This window comes from Pecten maximus, unplaced genomic scaffold (assembly GCF_902652985.1).
Source record: "Pecten maximus unplaced genomic scaffold, xPecMax1.1, whole genome shotgun sequence".
In the NCBI taxonomy this organism is placed as follows: domain Eukaryota; kingdom Metazoa; phylum Mollusca; class Bivalvia; order Pectinida; family Pectinidae; genus Pecten; species Pecten maximus.
In genome coordinates, this window is record NW_022979232.1 from 4,411 (window position 1) to 32,051 (window position 27,641).

The window sequence follows — 27,641 nt, forward strand, 5'->3', positions numbered from 1 at the left end:
TTTCTATGATCGATTGTCGATGATTGCAATCATTTGAAGATAACGTCATCAAGATAGTTGGTTATATGGTTCTTTAATACACACAACATGCCAGTTGCCAGTAAAATCTTCGAGGGATACCGGGCTCTTGGATTTGTCAGCAATCATGTTCCCCTTGCTGTCCGGTATCACAAAAAGCACAAGGAAAACTATGTTGTCACATGTGTCGGGAAATCGTATCACGTATATAACGTATGTATGCCAATCCACAATTGCTATCTACATGTACAGGTGTTTGAATAGAGACCATTTTGTTTTCCGCCGTAGTCAACTACAAACGACCACTGAGCCAGAGGAGACATGATATATAGAGCTATACAAATATGATAGAGAAATAATATTCTTTGGCTCAGGAGGTAGAGCCTAGAGGCGAGGATTATATATTATATATATGTGTAATGTAAATATTTATATATATATTATGCCAGAGACTCGGGTTAGATTTCTGTAGGGGTTACTCTGCAGGAATATGTTATGATTTCAATTATCTTCTGCAAGTCTAATACAGGGTTTCTTCCCAGCAAAGCTATATATCTGCAATTTTAACTCTGAAAGTGAACACCCTCTATCATCACTAGGCTAAAGGAGAAATTCATAATATTGCCAAAAGCTAGTAATTAAGCAGTTATATAAGGCACGACTTTTGACACTACTCCCCTAACAAATTCTTCAACCCTGCAGACAATTCACAGATATATCTCAACCAGCAGGATTCACTTTCTTTGTATAATTTTTGAATTCTATTTTCAGGTTTCAAAACTTGGGATAGTTTGTGTTAGTAAGTATATATGGGATAGTTTGTGTTAGTAAGTATATATATATATAGATCCAGATTAATTTATCATATTTCGTATATCAATTTATGCCATACTATATGGTGTCCGTTGTCTGGCGTCGGGCATCCATCCGTCAACAATTGACTTCTTCCTCATAATATAACCTCTAATTGAAATTAAACAAAACTTGACTGATAGTATCGTTTGGAGGTAGGGATTCAAAATTGTACAAATGGTGGGGCTGACTCCCTGGGGACCTGAGGGGTGATACCAAAGGGGTCAATTTGGCTAAATTAATATAAATGACTTCTTCTCTGAAACTAAGCAATGGATATCACTCATATTTGACTGGAAGCACCCTTATGGGGTAGGGATTCAAAATTGTACAAATGGTGGGGCTGACCCCCAGGTGGTGTGCGGGGCGGGCCAAAAGGGGTCACTTTGGCAATATTGATTTAACAACTTCTCTGTAACTAAGCAATGTATGATCATTATACTTTCGTGGTAACATCCCTAGGGGGCTGGGATTCAAATTTATACAAATAATGGGGCTGACCCCCAAGGGCCTGAGGGGTGGGGCCAAAAGGGATCAATTTGTCTATATTATACTAGTATTGCTACAAACAATTCTCAGGAAGTAAGCAATGGATATCACTCATATTTGACTTGTAGTGGCATCCCTAGGGAGTGGGGATTCAAAAAGCTACAAATGGCCCAGCTGAGGGGCAGGGCCAAAAGGGAGCAGTTTGGCTATTATTGCTATGAACCACTTTTTGTATTTTTGAAACTGTCAAGATTCCCACCCCATAACCATATTTATATCATTGCTGGGCACCAATTGCAAGAGATAACCACAATCCTGTTGTAAAAATAGTCCCTGAAGTTTTTCCCTACCCCTATAGGGACTTAGTTTATTTGTTATATATTTGAAACTGTTTATATAATTAGATCCCCACCCTATAACCATATATAGCATTGTTCGACATGAAGAGTTTTTCTCTAACCCTAGGGACTTTGTTTCTTTGTTATATATATTCAAAACTGTTTAGATCGATCCCCACCCTTAGAATTGTTGGACATAAAAAGATCTGATATATACAAGATATATACAATCATAATGTAAGAATAGTCCCAGAGGTCTTTCCCCACCCAGAGGGACTTGATTTTGTTATATCTTTGAAACTGTTTAGATCCCCACCCTATATGCTGGACATCAAGGGATAAACACAATCCTGATGTAAAGATAGGCCCTGCATGCCAAGGGTCTTTTTCCCACCCCTAAAGATTTATAATTAGTTTCTTTGTGGTATCTTTGAAATGTTGAGATCCTGACCCCAAAATCATATTCAGCATTGCTGGTCATAAAGAGATAAACATAATCCTGATATAAAAATAAGCTGAGAAGTCTTTCCCCACCCCAAAGGACTTAGTTTCTTTAAACACAATCATGTTGGAAAGAGAATCCCTGGGGTATTTTCACACCCCTACCGAGTCTGTGAGATCCTTTCCCCATAACCATAGCAGGTAAAAAACCAGGTGAGCGATACAGGTCCTCTGGGCCTCTTGTTTCTTAAAATTGTGTTTATTGCCTAGTTTGTATACCTCCTGAACTCATATGATATATATATTTGGTAAATTGTGAAAAAAACCTGATAGTTGTTAATATATATCTGAATGCTTTAAAGTATTTGTATTTGTATGCTTTTAATGTATTTACATATTGTCATTTATACATACATAATTTACATGTTGTTTTGCTGTGACACATAGGTTATTGTTTAAGCTGAATTTTGACAGTTTTTTTTTATAAATTTGTTTTATCTGAATGTTTTTTTATTTTTAGGTGATATCCATCCTGATGAAATAAACTGTATTGCAGTAGATTCCAAATTTGTTTTTACTGGCTGCAAGAATGTGATACGAGCATACACTAGATGGAAACAGGTTTGTACAGGGTATTATTTTCTTTCACCAGTGGGTTTTATTCTTGTTAGAAATTAAAACAAGATACCTAAAAATATACTGTAGCTAGATGACTTGGTTAAAGTTTCAAAGATTGATCAAGATCAGGTGTGGAAAAGAGAACATAAATACAAATGGCATCAATTTTTCTGACATCATCGAAGATATCCGTGTACATGTATGTGTGACGCAGTGATCAGTCTTGAACATCATTTTCAAAATTCTTTCAACGAGTTCTCAAAATATGAATGATGTTAAGTGTACTGAATCACACAGACAAAAGCTGGTTAGCATGCACATGAGTCTAGAACTTGATGGTCTCTGTCTCAAAAATTACTGTTATAAACATAAATATGCTTGTTGCTAAAATGTTTCAAAGTATGCAGTGTAATGTTTTTATTTCTAACAACTATATACATGTATTATAAAAAAAATAATTTCATAATAAACAATAAATTATGTAATTGTATTCCATAAACTTGGTATTCTGTTTTTGATTGAGATTCTTTGATTATTATTTGTTACCTTGTAATTAATACTCTTGTTGGTTTTAGCTGGCATTTACTTACGAAGGTCATGAGAAAGACATCCGCTTGTTGCTACCCTTCGGGGAACACCTCGTTTCTGTAGATGCTGACAGTACAGTCAAAGTCTGGGATATGGATGCTGAAGGTAGAAGAGCTAACAGCATGTTACCTACTGGTCTATTGAGATCAACGTCACAAGTGTCCATATTTAGCCACTTCATTAAATTTGTTCTGTATTTTCTATAAAGAACAACTAGAAATGATTTTAAAAGTTAATACATACTGGAACAATTTCCAAATATTACACTTTGATTTAGTTGTTCATTTCATGTTGAAAGTAAATTGTCTCCTAATTCTGTCTCCATGCCATTGTCACCTCATTCTGTCTCCCTGCCATTGTCACCTCATTCTGTCTCCATGTCATTGTCACCTCATTCTGTCTCCATGTCATTGTCACCTCATTCTGTCTCCATGTCATTGTCACCTCATTCTGCCGCCATGCAATTATCTCCTAATTCTGTCTCCATGCCATTGTCACCTCATTCTGTCTCCATGCCATTGTCAACTCATTCTGGCATTGTCTTTTCATTGTGTTTTTCTGACATTGTTTCTTTTTTGGTCTCCCTGGCATTGCGCGCCTCCTAAACAGTTTGAGCTATCATATTTTGACTGAAACTAATAGCTTTGTATGTTGTTCCTGCTCTATCATTATCAATACATGTTATTGAAACATAATAACCACTGACTATATTTTTTTATTTGGTAGTTGTTTACATGGAGATGACTTTCAACAACAGCACCTTTTGTGTAACTACCTTGATGCATCCAAGCACCTACCTGAACAAGATTCTAATTGGCAGCAAGCAGGGCAAGCTTCAGCTGTGGAACATTCGCTCTGACAAGATGCTTTACATGTTTGAGGGATGGAATGCAGGAATCACAGCTACGGAACAAGTAAACAATCATTCGTAAACTAAATGATTATAGCGGTTTTGTATATGAAGTCATTTGACAAAGAAAAGCTTTAATATGGCAGGGTGATCTTTTTTGATGCATCTGAGTGGGATAAAAGTGGATGTAGATATACTATTATTATTGATAGAATCCACTGTAGAGAAGAAGAAGAAAAACATCGTTTTTAATATATACCACCTCCTAGAGCCAATTGCACTCAAACCTTTGAGTCTGCCCCTTGTAAAAGATAAAGAAGAGGAAGAAGAAACTTTCTCAGTTCTTGTATTCGAAATTTTAAGATGTTGAAATAGTATATAAATTATATGTGTCTTCTTACACATCATTAAAATGCTGGTACACAGATGCAGTTCTTTCAATGCACACCTATTAATTTTAATGGAAAGAAAATTTCTGTTTCAGTCTCCGGCTATTGATGTAGTTGCCATTGGGTTGGATGATGGACAAATTATTTTACATAATATCAAATTTGATGAAACAGTGATCAAATTTCGCCAGGACTGGGGCCCAGTCACCAGCATAGGTTTCAGAACAGGTAAGACAGATAAAAACAGTGAAAATATTTCATTTTCGTCATGTGGGTTAATGTTGGGTCCCTTCTCTGATACATTCCACAGTCACATTGTTTACAGGTCGTGTGTTGTATCTTCACTGCTTGACACAAAGGCTGCATCTTGTATTCAGTTTATTTTGTTAGTCGAAATATGTAAGTTAGAGCAAGATACCTACATATAGGTTAGAGCAAGTACTAGAAAAGATGTACAAGTAGGTTAGAGCAAGTACCTGAAAAGACGTACAAGTACAGTAAGGACCGTAGCTTTTAATACTTCTACCCCCCACACCGCGATTTATGGTGACGAGTGTACATGGAGAAATAATCACCGTGTTTCCTAGTGATAGACCAATTATGCCAATCAATCACCGGGGTTAAATCATCAAAGATCGCGGTGACCAAGCGTGCCGCGGTGAACCTCCGCGATCGAGACACTGAGGATCACAGAGAATCACAGTGGATCAGCAGGACTCATCGGTGCTTACTCATGCGATAAAATTTACCTGTAATATGGATCGATATGGAGTAGGCTAACTACATGTATATAATTGATACCTATCAACGCTATGATCGATGTGACCAGGGACGTACGGTATAACGTAATTGAAACTTTACATTTACCATTGGTTTTAATTGTTTCCAGCTCTTATAAATGCCGTAGAATTAAACATCAGTTTTACTTAGCTTGAAAATATGTGATATTTTATTTTATTTTGTCACTATAGTCGTAGTCTAGAGGGGACATAGATAATGTGTAGTATATTTAGATATAAAGAACTGTAAAGATTCCGCTGTGTGTCGCTGACCGGTAAAAGAAAGTAGATTTGATGGAAGTTATTTCTTGTGTAGTAGATGTAAGAATCACGGATTGATGAACATTTCGAACAACTTTCATCCAAGTAAGGATATAATTTGCATGTCTGCTATAGGGCCAGAACGCACTACTCTATGAAAACATGGAATTTTCCGTCACCGTTTGGTGTCGCTAAGATGTAAGGTGTAAATACAGTAAACCGGTGTGAAATCACACGTATCTTACCAATATGGATAAATGAGATATGTGTTTACCCCCAGAACACCCATTTAGTCCCACCTAGAGGTTTTATTCCGTCAGTATAGACCCTTGCTTTACGCTAGTCAAAATTTCACACTGTTACCTGCCATTTTGTAAGTGACAGTACGACTAACCACCCGAATCGGAACGCAATGGACCGAAAAGACCACATATAATTTATTGTGTTTTTCTTCTAACGTAGTTTAAATCAAGAAAACTAAGCTTATTATTTCACAAAACCTGTTATATTAAATTCAAAAATTCATAATTTCTTAATTATAAGCGGTAAAATCTATAGAAATAAAAGTTGTAGCATCGCACATGGATTAGGTAATTAGGCCGACCGCGACCTACAATGTATAGTTAGCAACATGGCGTCGAATCCAGAATGAAATATTGACTAGCGTAAAGCGAGGGTCTATAATGACTGAATTAAACACCTAGATGGGACTAAATGGGTATACTGGGGTAAATAAATATCTCATTTATCCATATATGTAAGTGTTATGTCATTCCCGATTTTATTGTATTAGGACCAAAATCTTAGCGACATGCCACATGTCAGCTGTCGGAGAATTCCACGTTTTCATATCGTAGTGTGCCAGAGGAGGCCAATAGAAACTCTGGCTAATTCCACCTATGAAACTGATCAAAAGTGGGAATAACACTTATTATGTGTAATGATACTGGTTGCATAGTCAAAAACCTGCAATATATCGTATCTTAGGGCATCCATATAATATGGGTGTTAAATGTACCGGCTGTTTAATGTCTTCACATTAATATCATGTCACTGAGTATTTTTTTTTACTCTGGCCTATTTTATGGTTACTGTTTATATCAAAAATGTGATTTCAATGATTTTTATAAAATCATAATACTTGTACATTTTATTACGTAGCGTCTTATAGAATACAACACGTTTTCATTTTGTGATGAATCAACATGATAGCCGTCATTGGTGGATAGTATCCATCTTGGCTGTCTGTCAATCAAACGCAATAGAAATGGGTACCTGGCCGTACACGAATTTCATCGGTTGGATTGACAAGTCACCTTATACAAAGCAGATGACACTGAAGTTCGTCACACCTCAGTGAGCATTGTTGCTGTCAATCAAACGCCGCAGAAAGGCTTTGCGCGTATTTCATTGGTTGATAAGAATGATTGACAAGTCATTCTCCGTGCACAGGTAAGATTTACAAGACAGTTACGAAATGTCTTGTTATTACTATGTATCAATCTTTTACAGATAAATATATTTGCAAATAAATGATAACTATTCTTTTAAAGTTTTGCTATCAGAAAGTTAGTTTTATCACGTTTATGACCATAACGAGTTAAATACATGTATATCAATCCATAATTTTACCATCGATCATTGGAATTGTGGAAGTTATTTAATTCATGCTACGGTGTTAGTCTTGTTGAGTACGGCAATAAGATGCATGTTAAAAGCACACGATTTGTAGATGATCTCCATTTCGATAGTGATACTTCACGTATACGAAAGTCAGTACATGGTATTACATCGATAACAATAAAATTTCAACGTATTTTTTTTTCTGAAGCGTGTGATTTAAATATTAAGCTGTTAAAGCATTTCTCTATTTTATAATCCATGTGACACAATCAAATGTTTTTTCCAAAGACTATATTGCTAGAGATCATATATATTTATGAATATATATGAATTATATAAATTGTATTTGACATGTATTTTGAAAGTTCATTGCATTATCTAAAAACATCTTCTAATAAAATATCTAACATAAAATGTGTTTGTTTTTAGTCATACATGTATATAAAACTTTAGTCATTTCAGTATATATCACAAGTGGTACATGTACAGAGTTAAAGTTCTTGTTCAAATGCTGACGTGGTGAAACTCTGTGTTAAAGTGTACCAAGAACAAAAAAAACGATATTCAAACATGGTATTTTTTGTAAAAACCAAAGAATGATGTCGCGAACAACATCAAAATCGGTTGGCCGAGTGCCGAGATAAAATCTATGCATTATATTCTATACAAAACACGCTTCAAGTCATGGAGAACACTTAATTCAGAAAGTAATATATTATAATCATCATGATATACAATAGACTAAATCTCTCACGTATGAATACCAGTGTTGGAGCCTGCAACAAACTTCTACATATACAGATTTTATCCCGAGGGTATTTTACATGTCATGGTCTCAGGGATAACGGACGATTACATTCTTGAGAAAGATATAATTTTTATATGATCGTTGTCATTGAAATTAAATAAAAGTGATTCGCAACAATTATAATATAATTGATACTTTATGTACAGGTACATAGTATGAGTTCTTATTAAAACCATCATTTTCGCTCCGTTATATATATATATATATATATAGAAAACATTCAATTTAGTTCATCGTGATTAATCATAATTAATACTAAAACTTATTAACTCGCAATAATTTTCGTGTATGAATTTTTCAAATTTTATTTATTTCTTTTTTATTATCATTATATTTCTTTTTTGTTTTGTTATTGTGTCATTAGTATGAAGTGATCGAGATCATTGTGGTTTTACTTTCCATTCGTGGGTCACAAGTCATATCTTCACTTAAAACAGGACTTTAGAAGATTAGAAACATGTTCGGAGAATTACGAATTGAGTGGGTTAGTATAACCGCTAAACAATTACCAGGTGTGAAATTATGATCCACAAGCTCGTCACACCTGTCACTGCACTACATGTGTCTGGTGTTCTAATCGGCACACGCCGATAATTCTTGCGAGTTCTCGCGTTTGGTTTCTATGTACTTCAAAAAAGTTCCGAAGATATACTTTCACATGTTGTACGTAAATTGAGCTTGAATTTTATTAAGGATTGCGTGTTACTACAGGGAATGCATTTTTAAGTTGTTGAAATCAAACATATTATTTTTGGAATTCAGTGGGTTTCGTTTTCCTTTCAAGCGAAAAAAAAATGTATCTTAAAGGTTTGTCTATAGAATGATTAACCTAAGTTGCCTCATTCATAAACCCACGATGTTGAAAATTTACTCTATGAATCTTTCCGAAAATCACAAATAACGGTATCTTCAAGTGTATTTGCAACATATCTATTGCTGTTTTGGCTAATAAAAATTCCAATTTTTTAACTTTTATTTCACATCGTGTATGAATTGTATTTTAAACTTCTGTTACTAGAAGTATTATAACCGAAATCAATATTGGTATGTAACAACCCGCAAATGCCCTCATAATAAAGGCTATATGATGTAAGTCGTTATAAACGACCCATTATTCAAATGCCATACATGTTACAGCGACCCGTTAAAATAGAAAATTATTCAAATTTTACATGTTATATACGACCTGTTATAAAAGAAAATGAGTAAGATGATACACGTTGTATTTGGCCCGTTATAATAGAAAATTAATAAGACGTTGTTGTATATGGCACGTTATAATAGAAGATTATATGCCCCTGGTTTCGGTAACATTTGTTATTAACTAACTCACAAATATAAGTCAAAAAGTTTATTCAGCACTTTCATTATTGTTGTCTCATTCGCATTAATTGCAGGCACGTGTTTCTATATATATTTCCTATATGACGGCTCTGATCCCATTAAACCTCTGACGTCACAGGTCAGAGGTCACCGAAACGTAGTCAACGGCTCTGGGTTCGAGAAAAATCGCAATTACTCTAAAACTAAAGTCGCTGTGAAAGTCGGCCTTTCAGCATTTTTAGTTTCATCCTAAATCACATTTAAACTTGAAATAGCAAATCGTTACGGGTACACTTTAAGACCACCACGTAATCAAGTCAATTACGCTATGAAGGCTATTTTCACTCCATTCAATTTCATCTCATCTTAAATTGTCCTTATTTGTATTAATTACGAAAGAAATGCATTAAACCTCATAATTTTATGAAAACCTAGCATGTTTAAATTAATAGAGCTGTTAACAAGAAATAATAGAAATGATATCTCAAATCTTGCTAAATATATTAAATTTGCAAGGAAGAGAAAATAAGAATGGCTTAATAACCAATAATTATGTATAGTCATATAATGTTTCTCATACATATGTTGTATTACTTCTATTAGTAGTTGAATTGTCTGTATGTGCAATTCCAGCACAAATCTATGATAGGATATTGTTTATGATGTAAATAGTAAATTAATTGTTATATACATGTATATAATCACATATCACTATGTGTAAGGGTATATATGTATACAATAAAAGACCCGGATTTTACAACTTACCATCAGTCCATGTTTTTTTTATGATTTTTACGTACCAGAAACCCCAAGCTATCTATTTAAAAGTACGCGACACCAGCGAGAACTACCCAAGATGTCCGATAATTATTAAACCCGTATTCACTTAACAATGTGACGCTTATATAATTAATTAAGTATCAGACGACTATTGACTAATTTGTGTGTAATCAACCCAGTTCTTGTGATCACTGCGTAATACGTAAATGTGTATGTAATTAATAACGTGCATCTTTCAATGAGTCGTCGTTTCACGTAACGGTGTTACAAGCCGATATCCATGTTTACCAAATACAAGCGTTAATGATGTTAATTACCGATCATAAATTTATTACATGTATTTGAGATTGATTAATTATCGTATCACGCACTGTATGTTTGTGCATACATTGTTTTTTGTAAATTCTTACTAACTACGAAATAGCAATATATGTTCTTATAAAAGTTGCCGTCTGTAAAATAACTATCATAGATATTGTACGTCAAGTTGAAAAAAGCAAGACCAGGCTATACTATAAAATCCTTTAATACTGTAACATTTAGGTCGTAGAGAAAAAGCAATGTACCGTTATAAAAACAAAAGCTACACATTGTAACACAGGTAAACACCCGGGGCTATGACCTGGCAGCGGTCGCTATTGACTACGCACAGTGTCAAGCGATAGTCTGTACAGCTGTCGACACGGGTGACTTGCCCCGACATTTTTTTCTCCTCGTGGTGAAAAAATTGTCCGGATTATTGAGGGAAATTTGCTAATGAAAAGTACGCTCCGTTCCCAAAATGGGCTTCCGGAATCGGAATCCGAATTTCCGGACTGGTGAGTACAAATAACGTTACGGAAATCCGTTCCCGTGCATTTCCGTCCGGACTGTGAGTTTTCCGGACTATCGGCGTCCGGATTATCGCGGGTCCACTGTACACGTGTTGTAGTTTAAGTTTAAACATATTTTATTGATATACAGAAATGACAAAGGGATTAGTCAGCAAATTTTACCAACTTATAAACGACTTCTCCCGTAAAATTAACAAAACAATGAATAATATGTGGCTAAAATGATCAATAATTTTGTTATACATTTGTACTATGAATATTAGTGTGAAGGGCCTTTTGTCCGGGGAGGGGCTATTGTCCTAGGGGCTAATGGGGGGGGGGGGGGGGGGGGGGGGGGGCCTTTTGTCCGTACCTCGAATATTCATATGCCTACAGCTGAGCCGAAAGGCTTAGTATAAAGAACTTAAACGATCATTTAGGGACTATCATTAAGTGATACAAAGTGAAAGATGATGAGGATTTTTTTAATGTGTCTTATTTAAATATCACAGACATGTACATGCTGTCATTGTACGACACCCGTGTGTAAATCGCGTATCTATGTCAAAGATGATTTTACGCACGAACTTTGTTTAGATCTGTAACTATGCACAATATTGTTTATTAGATAAAGGAATAAGTGTTATCATGTACAATTAATTAATTTCTTTGTTATTATTTATTGCTTATTTTCGACTATGTTATCAAGCACCAGTTCTGCATGCACACAAACGATGATAGTCGGGTGTTTTGTCTCCGTATACAAACGGACACGGTTAAGTCAAATCATCGGATAAGTCGAAGATTTTGCTCGGTCCCGTCGACTTATCCGAGTTTTACTGTACATAAATTAACCCACCATAGGATCTTTCTCCCAATATTTTTTTTCTATGCATATTATTCTTGGTTTTGATTTTCCTGCTAGTGCTTGATAATACCGCTGAAAAAAATGACGTTTGATACCTGAAATTAGCTACAGACAATTAAACAACTATCAAATTATTAGGAACATGTGTGAATTTAGTTGTGTACTCATCACCGTTTGTCAGCATGTCACCCGATCACAGCCAGGTAAGTCGTGATTTTTATCACAGGTAAGTTGCAAGGTTCTTTTGAACTGCAGCCAGAAAACTTTAGATCACAGTCCTACCACAGGCGCTAACAGATTACACATACCACTGTCATATAAAAAAAATGAAAGTAATATTTTCTATGCAAGCGCCTGTGGGCTCACATGCGGGTACGTTATAAATATAAATGAAAATATCTGAATGCGTACCACTTTTATATTGTGAATGACGATGTGGCTAGCAACAACTAAGTTTTATGCCACATGATATATATGTTTTAGCAGAGACATGTATATGTCTTTGGTTTTAGTAACGACATATTATGTTTATGTCCGATAACACAGTATTTTATGTAGCAAATAAATGACCACGACAATGGTACACAGATGAAGATACGGCCGGAGACAGATGTCTGCTTATTGTAATGTTCAAGTCAACAATGTGTCTGTGATTTTAATGCGTTAATTGAACGACATAATTATGGTAATAAATAAATAATCACATGCACCCTAATTAAATTACACTGCGGTCGGTACTGACGATCTGCGGTGTCTGATTTTTGCCGAGTCTCTACGAGTTTGCTATTGTACAGGTAACTGTCTTCTGATTAAATATATCAATCAATGTACGATAACAAGCGAATCTATATGTCTGCTTATAACCTTACATTAATTTCATGAACGTGCAGTGACATCAGCAAACGATTAAAACACCGACGATGTCCTTTGTAAAAATCATCTAGACATGTCAATCACACCTGTGGCAACAAATCTGAGAGTATGTGGGCGGAGCTATAGTAGGCTGTGCCTGATTATGGTGTGCCATCAGGTAAACTGTCCATCCCATTCGATGCAGGTATCCCAGCAATCTATTGTCTAATTAATTGGCTGTAAAAAAGTCTTACGCTAGGATTTATTAGAGTGTCGCCCAAAACATAAGGATATAATTTCACAATATTTAGTTTATATTTACTTAAATAATTACGGTAGCTGTTATCCCGTGTATTTGTTATTAATTATTGAGATAATACACGAACACTAATTGTTGCGATTTAAAACGTGTAATTTCATTTATTTATTTCAAAAAAAAAATCCTACAGTAAGATGTGAGATACAGGTAGTAGACATCGACCAACTACAGCCTAAAATCCTTCTGGATAACAACATATAATCCCCTCAGGTAAAGAAACCATAGGGGTCCGATGGGGTCATTGCGAAACAGGTATACTCTCTATTGTAATTAAAATATGTGATTGACAGGTGTTAACAGTTGGTGAAAACATTTCTATAACGGTAATTACACGGCATGTAATTGTTCTGTGTATAGAGAATTAATCTATATCGCTTTCACTAACTTCAATTATGATTATATTACGCGATATAGAGATTTTTTTTTCTAGAAAATAATGATACACCATTTATAACTCATTTATAAGTATGACCGTTTAATAGATCATTCAGTTTGATTTCATTTGGTTTTAAACGGTAATGATTTGGAATATATTATTTCCTAGCGAATTTTCAATGATTGCGGTAAAACAAAACCACGATAATGATATAATATATCTATTATATACTCATCTCCGACATTCTCTTCACAGAAGGTAAATATTTTCTTCTGGAACGCCTTTGTTACCTACCAGTTCAATGGAAAATTTCAAATTACATGATCTATCATCAGGCTTCGTTGGACGTAAAATAGACTGGTCTATAGATAGAGAAAGGACGAAATAGTTCACATTGTTTGGACGTTAGGTCTTGATCGTAATGGTGACGTCTGTATTGTTAGTACGTTATTTTGTTTTGCTTCCAAAATAAAAGGGACGGGAAAGATTCCAATGTTATGCTTATAATTAATTGAAATATGTTAAAATGTATTTTATAGATTTCTTTATTACATACACCAATGTATTGTTTTCTCACAATAAAGAGAGCACATCGGACTATACATACACATCATTCTGTAGTCTATGTATTTCAAACAATATCTATTTGACAATTTCCATTTAACAATATACACAACATTTATAGTATACACACATAGATTCCAATCATGCATGTAATCGAAAAAAAAGAGACCTCGCATAATGATTTTGCTGTGACAATTTGGCTGTTGAAATAATGAAGTTGATTAACTACTGTATATATAGTTTGGAAAATATGAGCATGGATTTCTATATCTACCGGTAATTTGAATGCGCCCAAGTGTATGTCTATGCTATTAGCCACGCCGGAATCGTCCCTGATAATAATGATAGTAAGAAAACACACAACGTCTTTAAGTCGTGTATTTAAACTACAAAATGTTTAAATAATTATACAGTCTATGTATGAAACCCGCTACAAAAAGTCAGACGAAATAATTATAAGCTATATTATTCAGGATAAAATTTGGTTTTCTTCAAACAATTACGAAACAAAAAACATACATTATGTCCCCGCGAGGACAAATAATGATCTTATCAATGTTTATCGTCTTCTCATCCGTCACAGGTCGTACACGTATATGGATCAATTTCTCAAACAGACATCTTACTAGCTAGATACTTCAGATATGTGTGATGACTAAATTATGCAATTAAGGGCTTTGCTAGATCACGTAAAAATAAGTACGAGATCTTTCACTAAATAACGAGCCCCTTATGTGGCCTCTCCGAGGTCATGGCATCTGAGGTCATGCACAAAGCGCCATCTATAAACAGGTCAGCTAAATCAGTAGTGACTAAATGCATAGGCCTATATACAAGTATTGAATTGCAGATCATTTAAACCACATCATTTATCAACAGCAGCAATTGAGACGTTAAGGGAATTTCGTAGACTCACTATACGGTATCCAGATGTTTTTTTTTATTTAGTTATACCCATGATCGTCACGGAGAACCGTATCACTTCGAATTCGAGTCTTACATTAGGGATAGGACACTTGCATGTAAGTCACAAAATCTACCAATCGTCTCGACTGCTAGCGGTAAAAAAATCGGTACACGTACAACGATAAGGGTCGATAATGGTCAACTGAGAGCCACACCACCACAGGTAAAACCGAGGGCTGAATGTAATCGTGGCCCTCCGGGGCTGCATCATCAGGATTCGCGGCGGACAAATTGCTTTGATGTTTCGCGGAGAAACGATCACCGCGGATTTTGATGAACACATTACCACCGGGGATCGCGATGACGCCGTGTTCATGATCCCTGATAGGGATTTAGGGTGATCAGTCGCGGTGATTGACCCCTTGAATAGAAAATCAAACGCCGGCACATGGTGACTTTGTGTTCATTCCTACGGCCTGCACTGTAGGTTAGAGCAAGTACCAGAAAAGACGTACATGTAAGTTAGAGCAAGTACCAGAAAAGACGTACAAGTAGGTTAGAGAAAGTACTAGAAAAGACGTACAAGTAGGTTAGAGCAAGTACCAGAAAAGACGTACAAGTAGGTTAGAGCAAGTACCTGAAAAGACGTACAAGTAGGTTAGAGAAAGTACTAGAAAAGACGTACAAGTAGGTTAGAGAAAGTACTAGAAAAGACGTACAAGTAGGTTAGAGAAAGTACTAGAAAAGACGTACAAGTAGGTTAGAGCAAGTACCAGAAAAGACGTACAAGTAGGTTAGAGCAAGTACCAGAAAAGACGTACAAGTAGGTTAGAGCAAGTACCTGAAAAGACGTACAAGTAGGTTAGAGAAAGTACTAGAAAAGACGTACAAGTAGGTTAGAGAAAGTACTAGAAAAGACGTACAAGTAGGTTAGAGAAAGTACTAGAAAAGACGTACAAGTAGGTTAGAGCAAGTACCAGAAAAGACGTACAAGTAGGTTAGAGCAAGTACCAGAAAAGAGAACTTGGGTATCAAACAGCCAAATCCACATTAAAAAACCTGTAGAACTTACAGGGAAAAGATAGAATAACTGGTTTATTAGCTCACCTGCCCGAAGCTGCCTGCTTAAAAAAAATTAAATGACTTCTTCTAAATAGCCAAAAGACCCAGGGACCTAATATTTGGCCTGTAGCATGCTGGGGTGAAGGGCTCCCAAGTTTGTTCAAATGAATGACCTTGACCATCATTCAAGGTCACAGGAGTCAAAAAGGCTAAAATCTTTAAACAACTTCTTCTCAATAACCAAGAGTCCCAGGGAGTTGATATTAAGTCTGTAGCATGCTGGGGTGAAGGGCTACCAAGTTTGTTCAAATGAATGACCTTGACCTTCATTCATTCAAGTTCACAGGAATCAAAAAGGTTAAAATCTTTAAACGACTTCTTCTCAATAACCAAGAGTCCCAGGGAGTTGATATTGGGTCTGTAGCATACTGGGGTGAAGGGCTCCCAAGTTTGTTCAAATGAATGACCTTGATCTTTATTCAAGGTCACAGGAGTCAAAAAGGCTAAAATATTTAAACGACTTCTTCTCAATAACCAAGAGTCCCATGGAGTTGATATTAGGTCTGTAGCATGCTGGGGGAAGTGCTACCAAGTTTGTTCAAATGAATGACCCTGACTCACATTCAAGGTCACGTCGATCATGTATGCTTAAATCTTTAAATGACTTTTAGTGAATAGCTTAAGTGCCGAGAGACATTATATTGGTCCTGTAGCATGCTTTCAAATAACTGCAGGATCCATATATGAAAAGATCACTGCATTGCAGGTGAGCGATTCGGGCCCATTGGGCCCTTGTTTTAATATATAGTGATTTTTGTGGTTTTTAAATGCATGTGCAACATTAAGCAGTTTTAAACCCACTTTCTACCATGATACTATATGTGGCACAAAGAAGATATAAGTAATTATCAAATATGACTGTGGATTTATTTCTGCCATTATAATAGTCTATTCATGGTGTTATCTAAAATGAAAAGCAAAGCTGACATTTATGGTGAAATTGAAGCATTGATTCTTACAAATACAATTGTACTTATTGTTGTTGAATCAGGTTTGAAAGGTAGATATAAGTAATTGTCAAACATATCTGGATTTCATCATCTAGATCTAGAGGTATAGTTATGTTGTTTTTTTCACAGAGATAAATGCCAATTTTGACTTAAGATTCATTAAAACCTGTAATTCATGCCGGCAGGATATTATTATTTTCTTGGTTAATAGATATGTTTCTTCAACAGGATAAATGTTTTGATATTTCATAGTCTGGAGCGTAGTATAATAAAAGTTAAATATGAAAAGTAGGAAGTCCCAAGTGAAACAATTAAAACAGTATCTGTTGTTTATTTGTGAAGAGATCATCCATCTTTTGCCAAAAATGTTAAGAGAAGGAATGTTTGAAATTATTATGACATCATTATAAGACAAAGTATTGTGTATGGTGATGTCATCATTGACAATAAAATCGTTTCTTATTTTCATATTAAATCCTGACCACTTATCAGTGTTAAAAGAAATGCAAAAAAAAGTTAAACAGAAAAAAAAATTTCACAGCAAAAATCTTCTGTTTTACTTGTTAAAATGTAGACACTCTGTCCTTTTTTGTTACTACATAACTGACTATTGAATGTTAAAATGTAGACACTCTGTCCTTTTTTGTTACTACATAACTGAATATTGAATGTTAAAATGTAGACACTCTGTCCTTTTTTATTACTACATAACTGAATATTGAATGTTGTCAGATGGTCACCCAGTAATGGTAACAGGAAGTGCAGTCGGTCACATGGCATTGTGGGACTTGGAGCAAAGAAAGTTGAGTAGCCAGATAAGAGAAGCTCATACAACCTCGGTCACAGGGATGGTGTGTATGGCATCCGAACCGTTAATAGTTACTTCAGCAGCTGACAACTCACTCAAGGTAAGCACTTTCTTCTGAAAGGATATAACGACACACCCTCCCACCACCCTCCTTAAAATGACCCTGTCTGTTGATGGGGCGATAAACCAAGCAAACAAACAAACTGGGTACTCACAAAGTACTTTCTGCAACTTTTTTTCCAAATCTCATAATACAAAATGTAAAGGTTTCACTTGTTGTGCATGATCCATTTTGATACTGATCAGGATAAGATTATCTGAAGAACAAAAAATCAAATCGCATGCAATATGATATGTCAACATATGTACACAACCATTAATACAGGAGAAAAGTAAAAAGAAATTACATAGAATCGATATTATAGGATGGTGCATGGGAACCTCTGAGGTTTCTTCTTTCACTTATGTCTGAAGGTTTGGTGCTTCATGTTATTGTTTGTGGTGGTCATGATCCTGTGCCCATTTTAACAGGTATGGATAATGGATATGCCAGATGGTGGAGGTCGTCTGCTAAATCAGAGGTCAGGACATTCGGCTCCACCCAGCAGACTGCGTCATTATGGAAATGACGGCAAAAATATTCTCAGTGCAGGTATTGATTCTGAAAAAAATCATGTTCTTATAACAAGTCTTTATTTTATTGTACAGTTTATTAAAATTTGTTAATAATCTAATGATAACAGTATTATAAGAAATAAAGAGTAATATAAAATTTTGTGGACACAGAGGTAGTTATTTGTTATTAGTTTTTGGTGTTGTCCTGCACTGAAGCACAATTGATATTTGTTTTTTATCCTCTACACAGGTCAAGACAGTACCATGCGCTCATTTTCCACTATTCATGATAAACATTACAAAAGTCTTGGACGAGCCTCGTATAACAAATCCGAGACAAGAAAGACAGGCCTAAAGAAGGACAAACACATGATGCCCTCTGTTACACATTTTGTATCAGGTAATGATATTCAATTATGATAATTCACTTTAAAGGAGTGAGTCCAACGCAATAGCATTCATTGAATATAATGGCGAGAGCTGTTTCCATGTTTTTTCTCAAAATTAATGTGTCATCAGAGTACAATGTATATTGACATCAAAGACATGTGTTAACATAAAAAATTAGTGACATCATACTTAGGTGCGGATCCATGATTTCCGAAAGGGGGTGGTCCAGTAATTTAGTGATAATGCGAGCGCCATAGGCGCGAGTAGAATGTTTTTGGGCGAGGGGTCTAGGGGCCACCAAGGCATTTTTTAAGGCTTTATAAAATTTTCCTCCTCCGAAAAGAGGGTTGGATTTCCTTCCTGTAAGTTCTATGTGATTTATTAAATAAATTCTATGGGTGGTACCCCTTAAAGGGACAATTTAGTTAAGTTTGTTTACTTTTTTATCATTTCACAAATTATTTCATGAAAGTGTACTTCAGTTCTCCTTATGAACTATCCTTGGTCACATATTGATACAAGTTTATGTTTTCCATACGTTTTTTAATTAATTGTAAGGGGGGATCATAATCGTATAACCATACGATTTATATGCAAATGAGCAAGTCTACACACTTTGTATACATGTGTGCAAGCACAGCCCCGTCTCGTGACTGTAAACAACATTGGTTTGCATTTGAAGCTGTTAGCGGACATTTTAACTATAGGTTGCGGGTCTCATACCAAATGTAGACAGTGAATGGATAAACAAAATATAGATAATTACTGATAGGACAGCAATATAACAGATGTGAGTTTTTCGAATGGTTGCGACAACAGTGAAGAAGTTCATACAGTTGCGAGCGAGTTTGCCAAGACTTGACCTAGATCGGCCTACGGAGTAATGTTGAGGTGCGATATTTTTGTTCTGTACAACTTCCATAATCATAATTCCATTCGTACTTGTTATAAGTATTGTTCTGATTACATCATGGATGAAATAAATCACCTAGATTGGTGTAAGCGTTTCGGCCGTATACATGCATATGTGTACACAATTACATGAACATGAATTCCCGTTCGGTGACCCTGGAATAAACCTGTGTCTGGTTGATTTGAATTGTCAAAAAAATAAATCATCATTGAATCTATCAATTATGATACATGCAACAACTGTATGCCATGCATGTTGTTAAATCGAAATCCAAAGAAATAAGTATACATCGGATCTACCGTGTCGTTCACTTACAACCAACTCTGTTCCCGCCAGAGGGCGCAACAAGTTGCACTGTATTTGGAGTATAGCTATATTTGTCGTGGGCTTTCCCAAAACTTAAACTGACCATAATGGACATTGGCTACGTAGAGATAATTATTGACCGCAAATGTTTTTGTCTGGATATATGTTTTATCGTTTCTGTCTGAATTGTAAAAAGCATGCTTGACTAAATTGTCCCTTTAACAAAAACTGGAGTCCTGGGGTGGGATAAACATTTTCCTGGAATAGCCCCTATTATTCAGGATGATGAAATTACCTGTAGATTTGTGCATTCCACAAAATCATACATATCTTGAAAATAATATAATATTTTCACAAAGTTTTTTCACAGTATTTTTCATTTTACATTTTTATCAGTCACAGTAAGTAACCATAACAAAAATCATATAGAAGTATAGAACCATTCACAATTACACAATGGTGGGCACTAATAACATCTCATTCGTTATTATTGTACTCATGTCCTCATCAGCTGAAGTCATTTAGGGCCAATACGGAATTAGATTTATTCTAACTAGATATGGTGATATATCAGATATTCATCTGTTGTGTGATAATTACAGTAATTGTTTATATGTTTAATCATCCAAACTTAATTGTTTATAGGTTTAATCATCCAAACTTAATTGTTTATTTGTTTAATCATCCAAACTTAATTATTAATTGTTAAGTCATCATGCATATTGTTGAGTCATGCATATCCTATAGAGCATTAATTACTTATTTGCCACACTACATATTTAATATAGTAATCAATATTGTATATACCACAAGGGCCTTTAGAGTCAAATGACAGGTAGCACACTGACTTCAGGCTCCATACACTAAGTACATTATATGTATATATGTATGATCTGTGGAACACTTACTTTCTCATCAATTATTTTGCATTGTGTAATACATTGCTGGAAAAGTTGTCTGTGGGCTCTCATAGAGCTGTTAATAGGACGTTAAACAAAATAAACCAAACCAAACTCATAGAGCTGTTAATAGGACGTTACACAAAATAAACCAAACCAAACTCATAGAGCTGTTAATAGGACGTTACACAAAATAAACCAAACCAAACTCATAGAGCTGTTAATAGGACGTTACACAAAATAAACCAAACTCATAGAGCTGTTAATAGGACGTTACACAAAATAAACCAAACTCATAGAGCTGGACATAAACCTTCAAGTCTACATATTATACATTGTACAGTTTACACCTTAATTAGATTTCTTTAAGATGTGTTATTCTCAGATTATATAAAGCAGGGAACTTCACAGTTTTAAGTATTAAAATTGATAGTCAGTCTTTGAGGGTGTTTTATAATGAATTATTATGTTTTGATACAGAGTCCAGTCGACAAAGTGACTGGGATAACATTGTTGCATGCCACCGTGGGCTGAGCACAGCGACAACATGGAGCTACCAGAGGTCAACTATGGGTCAGCACAGATTCAGACATGACCGATTCAACAGTCCAGCAATACATGATGCTGTAGCTCAGGTATCTATCTCCTCAGGGTATTCTATTTGAACAGTGTGTCCCTAATGTACAAATATTTTTGTTAACATTTTCTCTCTCTTTTGCTGTTTTCTCTCCCATTTCCTTCGTTATCTTTTTCAATATGTGATATACCAATACATGTATAATGTCTTATTGTCACATTTCATACTTGTATCTGTAAATACCCTGTAAACAAGAGGTAGTCAGAAAAGTTCACATGCTGTGCTCTATCAAAACTAAGATAGAATACCTAGTACATTTTTCTGTTACATTTGGTCAGGATGACCTATAGCCATCTTGTTTTGTCTGTCGCCAGGCTCAGTGCATAAGCATTTCACAGTTTTAATCTACCATCTGCAGATTACCTTTAAGGCCCAGGAACCTCTTGTTTGTTAATGTATGGGCTAAACAGATATTGATTGTAGTTTAAAGACCACTGCACATCATAATGACATGTGAATGATGCTATTATTTTTTGTATAAATTATCAGATACTGTTATATCTTTTTTCTTATGCATTGATAAGTTATTTGTTTTTGAATGAAATAACCAATTTTAATTTTAATTTAATACTTTGAAACAAAAAGTAGTACACACTGTATTTGACATCATGTAACTCTCTATTTGTTATTTTTGTTATACATGTCAACTATATATTCTGTTGTGCTTTATACTGTACAATTGACATGTAATAAACTCAACGACATATAGATACAAATGTACTGACTTAGATATTATAACAGTGTCCTTCAGGGAAGAAATAAAACTTTTAAGTCATTTTTAGCATATCTGAAATATCCAATGATTCAATATTGGAAATGGACCTGAAGGTATTTCATATTTTCTTTGACAGAATATGTATATGATAAGATCGATAGTTTATGTAGATATGAAATAAATGTTTTGCAGGCTGTTGATATCAGCTGCTGTGGAAACTTTACAGTGATTGGGTATAGCACGGGACATGTAGACAAGTATAACCTCCAGTCAGGCATACACAGAGGCAGTTATGGTGATCCAACAGGTGAGGCACAAAGCATAAAAAAATGACGCTGTTTTACATTCGTGTTTTCGTCATTTTGTTTTATCTGTTGTCATACAACATGCATAAACTTCACACATTTCAAACTTCTCAAGTTCTATTAGTGGGATCAGCTCAGACTTGTCTGAAATTATCCTGAAATGGTGATTGACCAAGTATTGTTACAGTATTTTTAGGATTGGTCTGAAATCCAAGATGGCCGCTGTGGCTGCAATATGTCTGATAATATACTGATGCTGTTCTGATAGACTCTGATCCTCACAATGCTGGACTTATGATACATGGCGTATCACTGGTGAGGTCTACTAATTATTGTGTTTCAGATGATACATGGCGAGGTCTACTAATTATTGTGTTTCAGATGATACATGGCGAGGTCTACTAATGAGATCTGCTAATTATTGTGTTTCAGCACATAACAGTTGTGTACGAGGGGTGGCAATAGATGGTCTCAACCAGGTGCTGATCACAGCTGGTGGTACAGGCGATATCAAATTCTGGAAGTTTAAAGATAGGAAACTCCTGAATTGTCTTCAGCTTAAATGTCAAATATCACAAATATGTTTACACAAAGAAAGGTAAGCTGTTGATTTTCTCAATAGGTAAAATTATGTTTATTGTATTGTATTTTGTGACTTTGATAAATTATTGCAAATCAGAGTGTTTGAAGTGTGTAGAAACAAGTAACATCAATCTTTAATTTAACAAGTACATACATGTATATTGACTCGTGCTCCATACTCCAGATCATGGCATCAACGTTAAGCAGTCTGCTGTTTGGAGTTTGTGTCAGTATATAACAACATGACACATGTCCACATCGTCACCACCTCCATTTCTCAATTAAATCAGCCTTCATCTTTTTCTATATTTCAGTTCAATGATGGCGGTTTCGCAGGATGACTTTAGTATAATGATAGTGGATATTGACACTAAAAGGGTAGTCAGAACATTTCATGGTCACTCCAACAGCATCACTGATATGGTAAGTGGCTACTCAGTCATTCAGCATCTTCTTTTTTATGTTTTTACTTAACAATACTCCATAATTTTTTTTATTTAATTGGTCATCATTGATTTCCAATTTGAACAATTAATTCAATTATTTTCAAACTTTTGACGGGCTTTGAATTTTAGTTAATTTAAATTTTGCATTTAGTTCCATATTCTGTCAAAACTTAAGTAGGTACATTTGTACATACAAAAGTGAATGTTTCACAAACATAGATGACTACATTTGTTTATATAACTACTGTTTCTAGACCTTCAGTGCTGACTCCCGATGGCTGATCACAGCTGCCATGGACTGCAGTGTGCGCACCTGGGACATGCCCACTGGCAGGTAGGTCAAGGAATGGCCAGTATCAGTTGAATTAGCACAACATAATTTTTGTTAAGGTGAACAAGCATTCTGCCTTAAGGTGTGTTACTGATACAGGTTCCATATTTGTGGTTTGTAGATTTAATTAAGTGAAGTATTTTGAGAAGTGATGTTATAGTCTCCTCTTTTCTCTACTTTGATGATTTGTTTCAGACTCGTTGACTGCTTTGCAGTAGATTTAGCAGTAACATCTTTGTCGATGTCACCGACGGGTGATTTCCTGGTGACGGCCCATGTCGATGATATAGGAGTTTACCTCTGGTCAAACCTCACCCTTTTCTCACATGTGGCCCTGAAGCCTCTCCCGACAGACTTTGAACCTCACACTTTGGCTATGCCTGCTACAAGTAAACAGACCTCAGGTACAGTCACAACTTTAATGATCTAACTAACAAATCAAGATTAGTATATTTATTGCATTTGTCAGCCTTCAAGATATAAACTTAATTTTACAACAATTGTGATATAAGTGCTGCCAATTAAAATTCATCACTTGATCTTTTTGGCCTGGTTGGAAGCACATTAGGAGTCTTTCTAAGGGAGAAAAACTGGGCCACCAGACCACCCTTTATACAGCTTTGGACTCATATTGTTAAAGTTTTCATATAAAATAAATGTTCTTATTGTCAAATGTACTTTGTATTGATTAGGACATGTTGATGATGGAGATGATCTGACAGATGAGGAGGATGTGACAGATTTTAAATCTCCACAACAGATATCTGATGAACTAGTGACCCTGTCACTACTACCAAACTCAAGATGGCAGAACCTTCTCAATCTGGAGACCATCAGGGTAAGGCCAGCTTGTCTGCTTGATAAGATTAACAGTTTCAATCCTTGAAAGTTTTTGTTACAAATTTAGTCTATTAAAGTTGTACTGGAAACCAACTGAATCTTTAGATTGAATGTTTACACAGCCTTTGTGAATAATTAAAAATCTTGAGATGAAAAATGTAGTAACATTTTGATAGTACAACATTTAAGTCTGTACCTGATTTAATGGAATTGTGTTAAATTTGTAAACCTGTATGATATTGTAAACCTGTATGATATTTTATGATGAATTTTACTGAATGATATTTTATGGTAAATTTTACTGACAAGCATTTCCAAACATTCTATCTCATGGGTATGGGAATATCTCCATTGAGCATGTCTTGTTAACGAAAGTTTTGTGTTTTACCTGTAGAGGAAGAATAAGCCCAAGGAGCCCCCAAAAGCTCCCAAGGCCGCACCATTCTTCCTACCCACTGTGGCCGGGTTGGAGTTCAAGTTTGCTGAAGCTGAGGCAGATGAAAACAAGGTAATATCTATAACACTAAGTAAGCTGTGCTTAATTACTACATTTAATGTTCAAATGTATCTACAGACCATAACAACTTCTTCCAGAACAGTTTCACCTTTTAGACATGACAGCACAATGAAATGAATTTGAACTTTGTCATGCATGTGATTTGATGTTACTGTATGGATATATAGCAAGTATATATTATATATACTGTTTATTAATAATTAATATATAATAATATTAATATTTGACATTGAACTACATGTGATACTGAAGAGCTTGGCTGTTAGAATGTTGCAAGTATGTCAGGTCGTACCGCGGTGATGTTCCAAACAACACTACATGTAAATCTTGTAGATAAGATTATGGATGAAATTTGACAAATGGCAATTATCTATACATATAGTAAGATACATGTTCTAGTAATCTGGACTTTCAGATCACACATCACAAGTATAATCTAGACCTACTAGTGAAATGATTGTGTTTACTTAGATGGAGTCTACTATAAAAGCATATAATTTTGTTGTTAAGTTGTAAAACATTTAGGTACACTTCATATATTGGACAGATAAATTTAAAATCTATAGTGGTAGATAGTTATATGTCAGTATATGAAAACCTGTGTGTTAATTACAATGTGTACACTTAATTATTTTGACGTGCCTCTGTGACCTATGCTTGCCTGTCACTGGCCTTTTTGTGGTGTTGACCACGTTGTCAGGTCTACCTGTAGTTAACCTGAGTCCTTGAATGGAACTTGTGCTCGAAATCGATCATGCTTTGATAATTTTCAGTTTTCATTTCACAAGTTGACAGACCTTGTATACTAGCGTTGATTTGCTATTGGCAGACAGGAAAAGTTAGCAAGTTTTGACAGCTTATATCAAAAATCATTCAGGGTACACTTCAATATTGGTCAGTTTTTGATATGTAATGGATAGATATGAATAAACTATTTTTAGAGCAATATACTTGTGTTTCAGGGTACCTCTAAAATCATCAAAGGAAAACTAAAGCCTCTTTCAGCACTTGGCAAAGTGTTAATGCAGGATGCTGAGGATACCAACTGTAAGTGTGAATTCCTATACAAAATGATAATAAATGTATCCTTTATGATTCCATCTATGTAAGGAGGGAACTAAATATGGGGAGCTTCCTGATCTAAAGACTGAGTTGCAGTATGATTACCAAAACAATAAAAAGAAACATAACAGTGAGTTTCAACCTTCTTTATTGTAATATAATTACCCCCCCTTGTAACGAAGTTAGGGGCGGTATACTGGAATCAGCCTGTCTGTCTGTCATCCTATAATATTGTCCAGACAACTCTTACTAAAGTCATGTTCTCATTTCAACAAAACTTGGTATGCATGATCAGTATAACACGTAGTTGTGCAACCTGATTTTATTTTACCATGATAAGTATTTTTCAAAATGCTTGCTGGCTTCTGATCAGTTGAGGCTTGTCTGGACAAATTCTACTGAAGTAAAAACCGGATTTTAAAGAAACTTGGTGTTTATGATCATTATGCCATGTAGTTGTGCATAAGAAAACAAATTTACCGTGTTGCATTATTCAAAATGGCCGCTGGCCACTAATTGGTTGAGGTTTGTCCGGACAACTCCTATACTTAAGTACTAACCATATTTTAACAAAGCTCTGTATTAGATTTTATGATTAGTATTGTCATGTAGTTGTGCATAAGAAAAAAAATTCCCATGATGCATAATCCAAAATAATTGACGGCTTCTGATTGATGGATACAATCCACAACTCCTATTAAAGTACTTTCCTGATTTTAACAGAAATTGTAATTGGGACCTTTTTGTTAACAAAGATAGATATGATTACACTCTCCTACTCAACTATAGCACCCATGAGGGTGTTAGTTATCTCTCGGGATACAAATCTAGTTAGTTCACTTGTTTTTTCTTCGAATAAAAAAGTCGGTCTAGATATTAATGTCTGGAAGCTTGTGCAAGTCCAAATTGGAAAAAGCCCGAGGAGTTCCGGATTGTGTATGTCTAGTCGGTCGAGTAAAATAGTTCGCCATTTTAGGATTAAAAAAAACAGCATTATTTTGTCAAAATGGAAGTATTTAGCATATCTGGTCTTTCATAAAATACAAGAAAATATTATAAGTTTGATAATTTTAATAATTATTCCATGTTTATAACAACAATGTAGAAAAAGTGAAATCGTTCCGCGGAAGGATTTTAACCATGTATTCATACGCACTGATCAGTGTTAATCTGGTCAAATTCATGAGCAAATGAAACAGATTCAGTTTGGTAGTTTCATTGAGTCCAGCTTCAGTAGAAATTGAAATATAAAAATATTGAAGTTAAGCTTTCCTGTGCATATGTGTTTTACAGTTGATCAGACACTTCAGATGATGAAAAAGCTTGGTCCATCCGGCATTGACATTGAG

The 27,641-nt window shown here is 35.2% G+C and overlaps 1 protein-coding gene across 1 annotated transcript; it reads left to right on the forward strand.

Moving 5' to 3' along the window:
• LOC117318364 (WD repeat-containing protein 36-like) lies at positions 1 to 27,638 on the forward strand (the record flags this gene model as incomplete). The annotated part of the gene is given in 19 exon segments (XM_033873367.1): positions 1 to 231; positions 790 to 817; positions 2,659 to 2,759; positions 3,332 to 3,449; positions 4,071 to 4,258; positions 4,679 to 4,811; positions 17,659 to 17,834; positions 18,266 to 18,386; positions 18,600 to 18,749; positions 21,338 to 21,492; positions 22,402 to 22,516; positions 22,947 to 23,112; positions 23,411 to 23,519; positions 23,797 to 23,876; positions 24,069 to 24,277; positions 24,566 to 24,711; positions 25,108 to 25,221; positions 26,193 to 26,277; positions 27,586 to 27,638. Coding segments are annotated over 19 exon segments (2,391 nt in total), but the record flags the coding sequence as incomplete, so codon positions are not given.
• Between the last annotated feature and the right edge of the window lie 3 nt (positions 27,639 to 27,641).